This window comes from Dermacentor variabilis, chromosome 10 (assembly GCF_050947875.1).
Source record: "Dermacentor variabilis isolate Ectoservices chromosome 10, ASM5094787v1, whole genome shotgun sequence".
NCBI lineage: Eukaryota > Metazoa > Arthropoda > Arachnida > Ixodida > Ixodidae > Dermacentor > Dermacentor variabilis.
This window is the reverse complement of record NC_134577.1, coordinates 62516467-62531006: the sequence shown is the minus strand read 5'-3', so window position 1 is coordinate 62531006 and position 14540 is coordinate 62516467. Positions and strand designations below refer to the sequence as shown.

Sequence of the window (14540 nt, the reverse complement as noted above, 5' to 3'; positions counted from 1 at the left end):
CATGGCGAAAGCGTTGTTTACGACGAACAGGAAATGGAAAAAGAAAAAGAAAGAAAAATGAGAGCACTTTGCCAATTTTGGATAGCTCCAAGAGATATTGAAGAACATTTGAAATTTGATGGTTTCCTCACAGACATCAAATGAGATCGAGCATTTGAAGCTAAGTTTACCGTGTTACTGACAGTACACTGCTGTAGGAGGCAGGTCAAGAATGCAGGAGAAGCTACTCCTTTAAAAGTGTGCTGCACCTGCTCTGCATCCCTCCGCGCTCCCAGAAAGTAACTCAAATAGGATGACCAAATGGTTCAGAAACAAACATGCCCTTGGTATGCACAATATTCGGGGAACTTAGATAGTCGATTAGGAGGGGGGGATATCTGAGCTCGCTTAACATCCCGAGGACCTCTTCGCAGACAGTTAAAGAAGTGTGTGACAAAGCTGAAACTTGTTTGACCGACCTAGTGTATAGTTCATATCTTGCAGACGCCATCTACACCTTCTTACAGCATGGCAGTGCATGAGAGAGTCAAAGGCGGCACTGGAGGATGGAGGAAGGATAGAATCGGACAAGTCAATTGCTGGCACATGTGGGCAAGTTCTGCAGGACAACGTAATGGTGGCTGTTGTGGCATGCCGATGTCCAGAATTTTTTTTCCAGAAAAGAATGATAAAGCAGTGGCTGTGGGCGTACAACCTGGTCAGTGACAAAAGCCTGTCCTTGTTCACTTCTGGCTAGTGCCGCATCCGCATGGTTAACATGAATGAAAACTCGCAGTGATAAAGGAGACGCTACTGTTTCCTTCGAGTGGCACTTGCTACAGCATTCTTGACCTTGACTAAATGGAACCATGCACGTGCTGCACGCACCGCTGACTCCGCGCACCTTATGCATGCACAGATGCGCTGGTCAATGAGGAAGAGCAGCAACAGCAGCAGCAGGGGCCGGTGCGGCTGCCCGAGAGCTCGCCTCCTCCCAACCTACCTCCCAACCTGGTGGTCACCCGCGGAGGTGGCAGGTTCGCGGCGCCTCCCTCCCTGGCTCCACAGCAGCTGGGCGGCGCACCTCTTCCACCGCAGCAGCAGTCGCCACAACAGCCACAGCCTCCACTGGGCTCTGCTCTGGTCGCGCCCGTGCCCAACAACTCGCTCGTCCCGTGCGCCAACTCCCTGTTGCCGGTGGCCCCCAACAGTGTAGCCGTCACGACTGCCAACAACCCAGCGGCAGCTCTGGCGGTGGCACAGCAGCCCGTGGCGGGCCCTCCCGCCGCTGCGGTGGCGGCCTCCAACAACATCTTGCAGACGGACCTGACGGCGCTGGTCATTTCGCACCTGCGCACCATTGGCACGCCCGTGTACACCAAGGACATGGTCAAGGCCCTGGGCCTCAAGCACAAGCGCGAGGTGAACCCCATCCTGTACCGGCTCCAGGACCGGGGCGTCCTCACCAAGGTGTGGGACACGCCACCGGCCTGGACCCTCGTGCCGGGCAGCTACGGCGACCTGGAACGAAACAACCTATTTGCGGCCGCCGCAGCAGCTGCGGCCGCGAGCAAGCAGCAGGCGCCACCCCGCGACGCAGCCGCTCCGCCGGACTTTGGCGGCGACGATGAGAACATGGTCGCCACAGGGCCCAACGGGGTCGGAGGGCCGCGGGGAGGGCCCAAGGGACCCCCAAAGCCAGCGAGGCAGCCCCTTCCCCCCCATGAACTGCTGCGGCTGAGCAATACCTTTGCGCAGATGATGATGCAACAGCAGGCCGCCGCAGCGGCGGCTGGCATGGCGGCAGCCAACGGCGGGGTCATGCCGCCTCAGGCCCCGCCAGCCTCCGTGGCAGCCGCGGCAGCCAACCTCAAGATCACCCAGTCAGTGGTGTCGCAGTCACTAGAGGTTAGCTACGGGCAGCAACAACAGCAGCAGCAGCAGAGCAGCAATGGCAGTGATGCCGGCAGCAATGGGACTGTGCGGGAAGAAGCACCTGCGGCTGCGCCGGCTCCGGCGCCACCTTCCAACCCACCAGGACCGCAGAGTATCTCCAAGTTCCCCAGCTACGCATCCCTGACCAAGAACCCAGTGAGCGCGTTCCACGAGTTTGGCCAGATGCAGCACGTCGAGGCCAAGATAGACATTGTGGCCACAGATGGCCCACCCCACAACCCAAGGTACGTGGCACGTTTCGCTTGCAGCCCACACTGCAGCTTTTTTGCTGCGGTACCATTGGTGGTTTTCGTTTGAGGGATTTGTCCGCCCTCGAGACACCAAACAAGCGTTTCTTTTCTGAGGCCTTGTACAGCCTACTACAGGGTCATCAGTACTTGCTGAAATACTGCAACTTGATCATTCTTTTAATGCCCATTCGGCACTCAGTCTAACAGTCTAAAAATTCTGTTGAATCAAGGTTTCTCTGTTTAAGGTCCAGATGATGTTCCCATAAAGATTGTCTTCACCAAGGGGCTATAATGTGAAAGCATTGTACATATCAGAGCTTGGCATTTGATGATGTAGGGAGATAAGTCCTCGGTGGAGCAGTTGGCATGGCAATGCATTTGGCGGGGTTGTGCTGTTGGCAAGGAGAAGCAGCGAAGAGGCGTGCGACCAGAAGAGGGCAGACTGGCGCGATGGAAAGCACATTGCTCACTGTCATGTTGCTTCATATGGAGGGAGTCCTAACAAAATGATGTGGAAGGATAATTTTAACGATAATTTTCGAGTGATGAGTTGTCGTAACGCTATCGAATTGGAGTTGCTCAGGGGTAACTCGAGGGCTTCGCTTCTTTTACTGTGACGGCATTCGACACTTCGAAAGAGGGTATGCCCCATCTGTGTTTTCTGTACCAATGTTTCGATGTGTCATGATGCATAAAATACAAATGGCCATATTTAACGCTTCGCTGTGACAGCACTTAGATCATCATGCCGCTGTCACGCCCTTGGCTGGCATGGTATCATGCCTTCGCTCTTGTACCGTCTTGTTAGGTCATCATGTTACCATCGCTGTGCATAGTCCAGAGAGTGTGCATAGGATTGCAGAAGACAGAGTTGAGTGCGTTGTTAAAAGTAACCGTTGTCACAGTAAAGGAACTTGGAGCTGGGATAACCGAAGTAAGCTGTTCTCACCCCTCACCGAAACCGGCAGAGAATGCAGAACATTAAGAGCACAAGTGCAGCCCCTCTGCATGACTTTCGAAATTCCATAGAACACTCTGCGCACTGAAAATTTCATGCAGCATGTGCTGGGATTTGTGTCTTGTCTGCCAACCAATAGGTGCACACGTCACCTACTGAGATGTGCCCTTTAAAGGCTATTTGATAAGGAAATTAAATCTGCCGAGATAGCTTCGATATATGTGCTTCTCATTTAGGACCAATTTAGCCAACAAGAAATTTCATTGCATACCACGAGGATAAGTGGAATGTGCATATAGCGAATGCCCACAAAGTGTTTGTGTCAGTAAATGACCCAGTTGTTTGCTTTTGTCACTGCTTCTTGTTGGCGCTGATTAAACTAACAGCTAACTTGCCAACTAGCCAAACCAGCTTCTTGTTTGTTAGATTACATTTAAAGAAAAGTACCAAGGCACGCTGGGAATCTGTGATACATTCTCAGTAAATCACTAAAGATGCTCTTCTATATTGAGAAAAATGGCTGTTTTCTGACGGCATTCTTTATGTGTATGAAATAAATTTCATTGCATCAAATGTTATTTATACTTGAGTTTTGACTGTGCTTTTAAAAAAACTTAATCACTTGCACCAAATTCCACCTCCTCAGTCAAAGCACGCAGAGTTTTTTGCAAGTTGTTGCTTGCTGCAGGTGCTGTTTGGAATTGAGGCAGTGTGTGTTGTGTAGCTTCATTACATCAAAAATGTGTTTTTCCCAGTGCAGTGTACAATTTTCTTACAGCTGATTTTGTTCGGAACCTTTCTCTGGGTGGCTTGGCACTTTACTCTTGACGGGGCTTGAACAGTCCTTGGCAAAATCGGTAGTTGAACCTCTCTTCATGCCAGAGCAAAAGCAAAGCTTTGCCATGTTTGCTTCCTTTGCAGTAGTAATGGGTATACTATCCACTCCTTTTCTGAGGCACTGGCCCTAAGTAGTCTTAGTGCTATTTTGCGACGTAAGCCACGAGTAGTGCTTTTGCAGACCACTTGCAAACAAATGGGGACGTGCCCCGCACTGGCCCACGAGCCTGTCAAGGTCGAGCTCTGCTCGTTGGTGACTTTTGGCAGGTTCAAAGCAGTTGCATTTCTGGACAAGAAACCTGTGGCCGAGGCCTGGGACAAGACCAAGAAGGAAGCCAAGCACCAGGCCGCCGAACTCGCCTTCCGCAAGCTGGTGGCGAGTGGTGCCCTCGCTTCCGACGTCCCCTCCCCAGAGGTGACCAAACCCTGATTTTTCTTTCTCCCTCACCCCTCGCCTTCTCAAAACCCCAGTGCGTGCATCCTTGCACACTTTTTAGCCACACCTGGCGGTGTGGGTGGCCTCTGGCTTGTTGCCAAGGTGACCAGCATCTGCTCTTCGCAGTACTTCCTACTTCTTTGCGTGTGCTTTTGTTGAGTCCAGCTGGTCCGAGCTGTTCTGCATGGCACTGCTTTGCATACCCCGTGCACCTGAGTAACCTTTGCATGAACTTTCACCTACTCTGGCTAGGAGCAGCTTTTGCTGTAAGTCGCAGCATTGGCACGCCCGCTGCAAGCTTTTACTGCTTCATGAAAGTCCTTTCACTGTTGTGAGCAATCTTCCATCTTCCACCTTGTCTTCCACCCATTTTGTTTGCATTGGCCTTATTTGGCCTTTTTTTTTTCCTGTCTCCTTTCTCTGTGATCAGTTTTGTTTTGACCTCTGACTGTGAGCCTCGCCTTGCCTGTTATTTATTTGCTGTTGTCCCGTATTCTCTGCAGTTTTTTTATGGCATGCTTAGCACCTCTGGTTTTACCCAACTGTTCACTTGGTTAGGTTAGTAATCTTTCCCAGGACATTGTGCTTGAGTTTGCGCTCTCTACACCATCACTCTGATTTAATTTTTTGCTTTTCTTATTTATTCATTTTACTGGTAGGTGCTGTCCCGCCTTTTCTTTCTAGCCATGCATCCGTTCACTGTCATACCTGTGCAGTGTAGTTGCATTCACTTGAGCTGGGCTTTCTGCGTCATCATGGAAAGCAGTCTCGGTCTTGCAGCCTCACATTAGAAATGTGTGCAGTTTGGAAGCCTTGGTGGCGATCTTACATGGGAAGTGCCCTATAAAACCCAGTAGCCCAGGCTTTGAGCAAAGTCACCAATTTTTCTAAGTGCAGTTACAGATACTGCCCGTTGTGACTTGTGATTGCATTAGCAGTGACAACAGGGGTGTGTGGTAGTCGCCGTTGAGAACTGTACTAGGCGTGTGAAAAATTGTTGCTGCATTTCCTTTGCATACACTGTGACTGAGTGATACTGCTATGCATAGGCTGACAAGAGGCCTTTAGTTGTCGCAGGTAACGGTGCTGTGTTTCATGCAAGTGATTAGAATAAGTTGGCTTACCATGTTTGTAAAAACAAAGTTTTTTGCTACAGTGTTGGCTGCGTTGTCAATTAGATTACAGAGTTGTCAGACTGTGCTGCTTTATTCAGCAGCCAAGCCAAAAAAAAAAGTCCATTCTTGGCCATACCGTGTGCAAGGTGCTCATTTCAACAGCAGTGTTGAAGTAATTATGCATTCTGTAATGTAATTTTTGCATTCATCTCTCTAGCCATGCATACACCTATGCATTCCTCATAGTATTTATGCGTCAATGTAGCTGTATTCTCATTGCATAGCTTAATACATGGGCATGTAGATTAATGCCATGGCCTCAATGATTACCGGCGCATGCAATGCTGTGTACGTAGTGCGTGTTGAAGTAACACATCCTTTGCACACGTTACTTCAACAAAAACATGGGAAAACATGGGGAGCAAATGTTTTTGGGTGCAACACAACCACCTACCTGAAGCTCATGCCAGTGGCTTAGGAGAGCACGAGCAGGGGGGTGCTGCTGTCCATCTTGTTGTGTGCACCGGCGAGGAGTGTGTGGAAATGGTGGAAATGGGAGGAAGGGGACATGCGTCAGCTGCAGGTCTGGCGGCACGCACAGTCTTAATTTTAGTTGAACTGGGCACTGTTGTCGAAGTAAAGAGCTACCCTTCAATTTCATCTCCCTATGAGTTCCCTAAAGGAAGCAGCATGCACGTCGCAAAAGTCTACGTTGGCATTCAAGGTAAGTGAAAAGCAGCTTAAGGGAACGTTTTGTAACAATGAACGCACTCGAAGTTTGCCTGTTTGAGCTGATGAGTAACTGACATGGTGGTGTTGTGCTGCTCAGGTGACACGCATAGGTGCATGCTGACAAGTAAAACAAAACAGACACAGAGGTCTGTGTCCATTTTATGTGTACGTGTGTCACTTGAGCAATGCAACTTACACCATCAACTAGTGTAATACGCTATGCATCATGGTTAGTTTAGTTAGCCTGCAATAAACAGGCAGGGTGAAGGTAGAAGAGCACAGGACAAATGCTGGAACATGCTCTTGCTTCCATGATCCTGTTTGTTTATAGCTAGTTATCCTTGATGAGTAGCACTATACTTGCGGACAACTTTCTGTGGCTATGAAGTGAAGGCTACTGGGGCGGAGCTTCTGCATACGTGTTACGGCACCTAGTAGTCCGCCAGCGTTTGACAGCGCTTTTGGTTGCTGGGAACAGACGCTGAATTGGCACAGCTTCCCCGTGTGACGGCTTCGTGTTTGCATAGATGCGGTAAGGAAGAGCCGCGAAATAATTACTGTAAAATTCCGAGCAAGCGCCCTTACTAGTGCAAGCGCGCCCGCCTCCACTTTCGAGTGATTTGAAATTGGCGCCAACTACCGAGCAAGCGCCCCCTCCCTTTCTTCACCCTATTCACCACTTCATGCATTTTCACCGGACTGCTTGGCTACAGTTCCTTTTTTATCAGCGTTTTATGAAATTGCATATTAAACTACATAAAATGACGGAATTTAGGGAGAAAGAAACTTATTGTTTAGCTGCACTTCTGCCGAGGACCTATAGTTCACCATAGCCAGATATCTGCATAGCCTTTGTCAGTCACCATTTTGGTCAAACATGCGAAGTGTCACATTTGAATTAACGGTGCGATCTTGTGTGCAATCCGTTGTATGCTGCGTCAGAGTCCGACTTGCCGCATATGACGATTCGGGACACATGGTACGAATGAGCAAGCGGCGATCTGGGAGCCCCTGCATGGATGCTCGGAATGACTTCGCAAGTAAAGGGAAAACAAACATGTTCGCACAGCTCTGTCGTTTTAAACAAAAGATGTCAATATGAACACGACTATGCGAGCAGCGTAGACGCGCTTCCGCAAGGCCATGTCTACAGTGTTGGCTTCGTGGACAGCCGCCGGTGACTAAAAGCTGGCAGGCCTAGCTCGCTGGGCTGTCGAATCTGAGACCGGTGGTGTTGCGACACGACCGCATGCAGTTCGTAATAAAGTGCCTATGTTGATCAGCACAACGTGTACACAGTTATGTTGTGCTTGAAATTGCAATACATGTGATTTTGTCGACGGTGACGGAAGCGAACGAGCAAGCCATGCAGTCCTGCGATCGCTGGGAGACGGTATAGGCCTAGCTCGCTGGCCGCCAGATCCGGGGCCCGTAGCCCTTGAATTTCGCTCCGCAACCGAGCAAGGGCCCCTCCGCAAACGTTCTTGTAATATCCTTCACCATAGGGGGCCGCTTGCTCGGAATTTGAGGTAAGCTTTTACATTCACTGGTGTGTTTTGTCTTATTTAACTTTTGCTAATAGGGTGTTTATGTTTTCTGTTCCCCAGCTTAAGCTAACGGTGATGAAAATGCAGGACTCTCTTCAGAAGCGCTCTCACTTGTGCACTTTTTGCCTCCGTAGCTTTCCCTTCATCGCTACAGAAAGTTGTCTACGAGATTAGTCAACGAATAAGCCCAGCTTTCCTTTTCTGCTATGTTAACCTTTTAAAGCAGTACTGGCAGACAGCGTTTGTCTAGTATTTATTTCTATGCCATCGACCTAGTAATTATGCTATGGGTACTCAATTTCCTGAGAAAGCAACAAATAACTAATTCCCTTACGCTTACCAAACGCAGTGTGGCTACGGACGTCGAAAAGGAGGCTATTCATGTCATCAAAAGTTGTTGTGGTGGTGTCGTGGTAACAGATGCTACTAGTGCGTACACACTGACTATAGCCGTGCTGCCAGAATCTTGGTTCATTCAGCACTTGACGGGACAAAAACGGAGAGTGTGTCCCCCTGTGTTTGCAAGAGGAGCGATCAATTAGGAAGACCAGTTTGGCAGCTTTCGGCAATGCAGTCACTGTATGGCCTTCAGCCATCACGCTGGTCTGACAAGCGGGCTTAAGTTGGTGGTACCATGTGACTGCCACACCCGCGTTTGGTGACTTGATAAGCCTAATTTTTCACGTTCGAACTGCGCTGCTCCTGATGCTGCTTTGGACGGACCGTACAAGAGGTGCTGTATTTAATTATTTGTTGCACTCTCAAGAAACTGAGGGTTCACACTGTACTCATTGAAGTCAGTGGGCACCTAAAAACGCAGTAACATCAATAAGTGTGGCACAAAATTTCGCGTCAGTGCTCAACTTGCTGTTACGTGCATCGCACATGTTCCTGACAAGCTCCTCCCCCCCCCCCCCCCCACCTTTGTGCAGACGGACATCCTGAGCAGTCAGGATGAGAGCATCCCCATGTTTGATATTATTGCTGCCCTAAGTCACCGCGAGTTCAGCCAGAAAGTGCTGGAGGTGCCAGAGTACGTGGGCGGCCGCAAGGTGCTCGCCGCCCTCGTCATGAAGACCGGACCCACCGACCGGGGCACCGTGGTCTGTTTTGGCACAGGTGCGTGCCGCATGCTCTCCAGCCTCGCCGCCTTTGCGGTCTTTTGGTGCACTTGGCGCCAATCTTGCCACCTTTCTCTCTGTGCCTCGAGACTCCTTGCACAAGTCCCTCGGCATCTTTACTCAAAGTAACAAAGCAGTGCAGCACAGTCGAGCCCACTTATAATGATACCGGTTTTAACAATATATCGGTAATAACTATGAGAAGCTGCTGCACCGTCAGCTTTTGTATGTTTTCAATGTTGAAATAACCTGCTTACTACAATGCCCCATTATCAGCTACAATGATGAAATCTGGCTACTGGGTGACCGTGCCAAAAGGTAATGAAATGTGAAATCCTTGAACAGAAAGAAAGAAAAGGAGAAATTCGTGGCGCTGCATGATGGTCCGCTGCCCCAGTAGCCGCCGTGCGCCTATTTTCCAGCCTTCTCCGCATCGCCAGCCACGCGCCTGTCTCTCCTGTCACCCTCCGAACATGAGTGAGCAGCGCCCATAGCTCTATGGTGCGCCACCCTCCGAAACAAAAATGGACTGCAGAAACTGCGTTGCTCCTGGATTGCTCGCTGGCCCCTCATTCTGCGTAGTTCTGTCAACTGATTAAGTCGCTGACGCTCGTGTTTGTTGGTTGCGTCAAAGTCTTTCCTGGCCACAAGGTTTGTCGGTCTCGTTTGACTCGATGCTGAAACGGAAGATGGCTGATCCACCCGCTGATCATCGGCAACACACAATGTTGCCGGTGAAAAAACAAAACAAAAACGCATTGCTATATATTTGGAAACTAAGTGCTTCTAACCGTTGAGGAGATCATCGCGAACGTGCTTGAACCGGCTTGCGACGGCGACTATGGCAGCAATGAAATATTAGGGTAGGCTGCCTTAACATTGTCCCCACAGGGGAGGCTATTCATGTCATCAAAAGTTGTTGTGGTGGTGTCGTGGTAACAGATACTACTAGTGCGTACACACTGACTATAGCCGTGCTGCCAGAATCTTGGTTCATTCAGCACTTGACGGGATGATTCAGTCCTTCCGGGACTTCATTATCGCGAGAAACCTTCCGCTGCACTATGTAGAACACTTGGATGCCTTGGAGAAGAAGGCCGGCCAGCTTCGCTTAAAGCAAGCAAGGCAGGCAGACGGACATGGAGCTTTCTCGTTCAAGCCAGTGAGAAGTACGTGGATGGCGGGAAGCTTGTGCCGATCTCGCCCCAGCGTTTCTTCTGGATTTCTCAAGCTGACAGGCTGCCGCGGCAGCCTTCTCACATTCTTTTACGAGGCCCTGTTTGGGGCCACCAAAGCCATGCCTTGGTGGAGCTCGCATATTGCTTGCCACCCGTGACCCCTCTTTGCGCTTGTTATAGCAGTGCCATTATTTAATGGTGAAAGTCGCAGCTTGTTACACACGATCAGAATGCACAAGAAGCAGAGTTAAACAGATAAACAAGTGAACACAATCAGCAGCTGGATGAAGGAAGGTGGTGGCCCTGGTGGGGGAGGGGCACTGGCCTCCCCGCCATTATAGTTTTCTCGTAACAGCTCTGTCATCCCCCTATTTCGATGTTTTTTCTGCAACCCAGTTACAACGATTATCGATTATAACAATGGAATTTTTCAAGGCAATTGAATATTGCTATAAGTGGGTTTGACTGCACAGCCATGTCTGCACCGCCATTTGCAAAGCATAGTAAACCACCTACAAGGGGAAAATTAGGTGACACTGTCAGCTGTACTTTGCTGTTTGCTGTTAGCGATATGTCAGCGACTAAATTTTTGCAAACCTTCCTTTCATTGCCCACTTATTCATTGTAGTGCTTCGTGCTGCATAGAGCCAAGGATAAGAAACCAAGAAGGCTGCAGTATTCTCATTCTTCTTTTCTTTTTGTGCACTGCTATGTAAAGTATTTCAGTTTTCAAAACTGAAGTTGACACTTCCGCACTGCATCACTGCCCAGAGTTCGGCAGCCAATACGTTGCCAATATGATGGGGATATATGCAGCTTCCGCAGCCCTTTTTTTGTGCATTCCTGCTCACTGCGTTTGAAGCTTCATTGCATTGCTGAAAGTCCAGACTAATAGTTTCCGATACTGCTCGTTTGCTCATTACGTGATCCAGTCCCCTCGAATGTTTTGTGCAACTTGTTCCGACTCATTGCAGCCTTTAAAGCATTAGAATTTGAGTTAGTTGGATATGCTGTTTTGGTTACACAAGCGACTCAAGATGTTCAAGGATAGTAAAGCAGACGAATGCCTTTACTTTGCCTTTGTCCTCCCTTGTGCTGTTTGAGTCAACAAATTTATTTCGGTTAACATTGACATTTATTGACATTTATGTTATTCAGACTCTGTACAGTAAAACTGTCGGAGCATTCATATATGAAAGTTACTTGGAAAGTGCTTGAAAGGCTTGAAAAGCAAGCAGGGAGCTTTAAATTTTGCATGCGTAAAGTTGGGGGACACAAACCGGCGGTCTTACAAAAGAATGCAAAGAGGTTAAAAAAAAAAAGACGTTTAGGAATACAAAGGCACGCAAGCCAGGCGTGACACTTTGCATACATAAAGGTCTCTTTGAATACCCAAACCTGTTTGCATACACAAAATCTAAAACTCCCCTAGTTACTTTTCTTTTTCACATGATTTTTTGTTCAAGTCTAACCTTCAGTGATTTGCTTAGCTTTGTCAGTTTAGCACCTTGGCTGACCTCAGTGCTTTCTTTTTGTCCTTTCCAACTTGAAAAAGGTTCACGGGTGCGTAAGTAAATGCCAGAGTGTTTTAACACTCTTGCATCAATTTCATCCTTGCCTAATGACATCAGTTGCGCATTCATAGATAGTGGCAATTATAGGCAATTGCAGGCATGTTTCTGACAATAATTGCAAGATTTCAATAAATGACCGACATAAACAATAAAACTGTGTTACCAAGCCAATTTTGCAGTTAAACTTCAATATAATTAAGTCGGTAAAATCGGCAGTTTGGTTCGTAATATTGAAATTTGATTTCTAATGCAAATACAGTTAAGCCTCGATATAACGAACTTCAATATAACGAAATTCTCACTATAACGAAATATATCACTTTTCATGACCTCTTATCCCTAGAATGCCATGCATTTAGAACCTCAATATAACGAAATTTCGCTGCCGCCGCAAAGGAATGCCGAGACAATAAATTGAAACGTCCATGGATGGCAGACAGTCAAATGATTAAATTACGAGCGACTGCTTCCAAGTGCACCTCTAGAATCGCACTGAGCGTGCCCCCAAGTGGAGCCCCATCATGTTCCCTGGGATCGTGCCCCTCGCATTGTGTGCTTTAGATGCGTGTGAAAGTGTGCGAGGGTGAGACAAGAGAGATGATGGCTTCATAAGCACCGCCTTCCCAAGCGAGCAGAGGGAAAGAGGGGGAGGGTAGGGAGCTTGCGGTAACGCGATCAAGAGTGGGCGGTGGATTGGGGGTAAGTTTGCCCACGTCTCAATTTCTGGCACGAGTCTCTCCTCTTGGCTGTGGCTGTTGTGGGGGTTTCACTCTGCGAGCGGCTAGGGCTGAAGGTGAGCTCCGGATCTAGCCCCACGCAGTTGCTTCGTGGTACTCCCAACCCGTAGCGCGGGAATCGCGGCTACGCCGGGTTCGAACGAATAAGGCAACCAGCGGCGTCGACGGTAATAACGTTTATGGCTGTTACCAATCACGAACACTTGCGGAGGGACGTCTTCTCAGTAATAGTAATAAATTGGCTTGTCTCGTTGCCTGGGTAGGTCAGGCAAACAAGGTCACTCATGGGTTGCGGCAGGTGGTTTCGTCCAGGCTGTCCAGGTGTCCGGCGTCCCAAGAAAGAGTCTCCTCCGGTGGCGTGCTTTTATGCCTTTTTACCTTTTTGCAAGGGGAAGTCCTCCTTGCCTGTGGGATACATTTCTCTTTCCCATGAGCCGCGTGGGGGAGAGGGGTACGCGCGTCACAAGAGCGATGGAGAAAGGGAGAGCGCACAGTTAAAGCCCCTTAAACTTCGTAAAGTACTGCCACGCTTTGAAGAATGCCGCCTCCTCCTCGCGTGCTCTGGTCGAGGCCGACGCTGCGTCGCTATTGGCCTAATAGCATCACGTGGGCCCTCGCGCCATGCATCAGCGCCATTTTTGCTCGAAAAGCATCTACCGAGTGGTGAGGAGCGCATGTTGCCGCCGTTGCTACGCTTGAGCAGTGCAGGCGGCGCCACGGTCGAGGAAGGAGCGTGAAAGAGAGGAGAAACGAGGAGGAGTGAAGGCAGAGGAGGAGAGTGTCACTACTTTACGAAGTTTAAGGGGCTTTTTGCGTAGTGCCTCTCTCCGTTGTCTACGCTGGCTCAATGCGTCTGCCACATGCGAACGGGACGACGCGAGTACGCGGGAGGAAATGGGGGCGGGTGCTCCCCACACTGTACATGGCTGTAAGCGCGGCTGAGCGCATACGCAGCTGTAGCCTGCTTTAGAGGTAATGTGGCGCTTGTGCACAGAGTGGGGGTGTGCCGAGACAGCGCTGCATCGTGTAAGCTGTCTTCCTGCGCATTTAGTATTGGAGTTTGCGTAATCTCAAGTTTCGGTGACTCATTGGAGCAGGAGGCAGAGGAAGCATTCGCTCCCCGCTGCCGGCGCTATTCATGATAGCGTCGTCCCGTTTCGGGCGACGCTATCAGCCACTGGGGCAGAGTGCATGCGAAATAGTGGCTGGCTTCGCTTAATTCGGGATGCCGATTTCAAGATATCATCAACGGGGCACGGAACTGTATCATTCGTTGCCAACTCCCAAATTCATCAAAAGGAATTGTTTTCTCGTTCAAGTTTGCTTCTTTTCGATTGCCCGATAATTAGGAAAATTCTGTAGCCCCTTCCTATCGGTGACTGTACTTATTTGCATAAAAGGTCAGATTTCAATATAATGACGCAAATTTCCAGTTTTGCCGACTTCATTGTAATCGAGGGTTAACCTTAATTACAGTGTTCAATGTATTCTATCTTCAGTGGAAATCGGTGCAAAATTTTCCATATCATCGGGTGCTCAAAAAAAGCAAGCAAGCTTGAAAAAAGAAATTTATTTTGTTGAATTTGAGAGTTGGCGAAAAAAGGTACGGTGTCGTGCTGTGTCGGCGATATCTTCAAATCAGCAGTACGAAGTGAAGCCAGCCACACTTTCGCGTCAACTCTGCCCTCGTGGCTGGTACTGTCTCCCGAAGTGGAATGACGCTATCGTGAAGAGCGCTGGCAGCCGGGAGCAAATGCTTTGTCTTCCTCTCGCTTCACTGAGTCTCCGGAACTCAAGATTACGCAACCTCCAGCATTAAACATGCGGGAAGACAGTGCACGATGCCACGCCCTCTCAGCTTGGCTACTGTTTGCACATGTGTAGGGTTTACCTCTAAACCAAGGTGCACTGGCTACGGTGACAAGCTAAGTACAGCCATGCTAGCGCACCATCCTGACCACAGACCTCGTTATATTGAAGTTCAGAATGACATAGTTTTATATGGACAGGAGTATGAAAAGGTAAGTACTTCGTTATATCAAGAAGCTCGTTATGTTGAAGTACGTTAGATTGAGGTTTTACTGTGTTACCATATTTGCTTGAATCAAACAGGCACCCAATTTTCGCAGGTTTAAAGTAA

At 48.9% G+C, this 14540-nt stretch overlaps 1 protein-coding gene across 2 annotated transcripts in view; it reads left to right on the top strand.

Annotated features, from left to right (window-relative positions):
• Window positions 1-14540, top strand: part of LOC142560627 (uncharacterized) — a 140337-nt gene that overhangs the window by 22769 nt on the left and 103028 nt on the right. For both annotated transcript variants that reach the window (XR_012823403.1, XM_075672852.1), the window contains exons 3-5: window positions 899-2159; window positions 4228-4375; window positions 8723-8909. Coding sequence is in view for 1 of the 2 variants with exons in the window: in XM_075672852.1 (XP_075528967.1) it covers window positions 899-2159; window positions 4228-4375; window positions 8723-8909 (1596 nt within the window). In the remaining variant the exon portion in view is untranslated. The remainder of the gene's footprint in view (window positions 1-898; window positions 2160-4227; window positions 4376-8722; window positions 8910-14540) is intronic.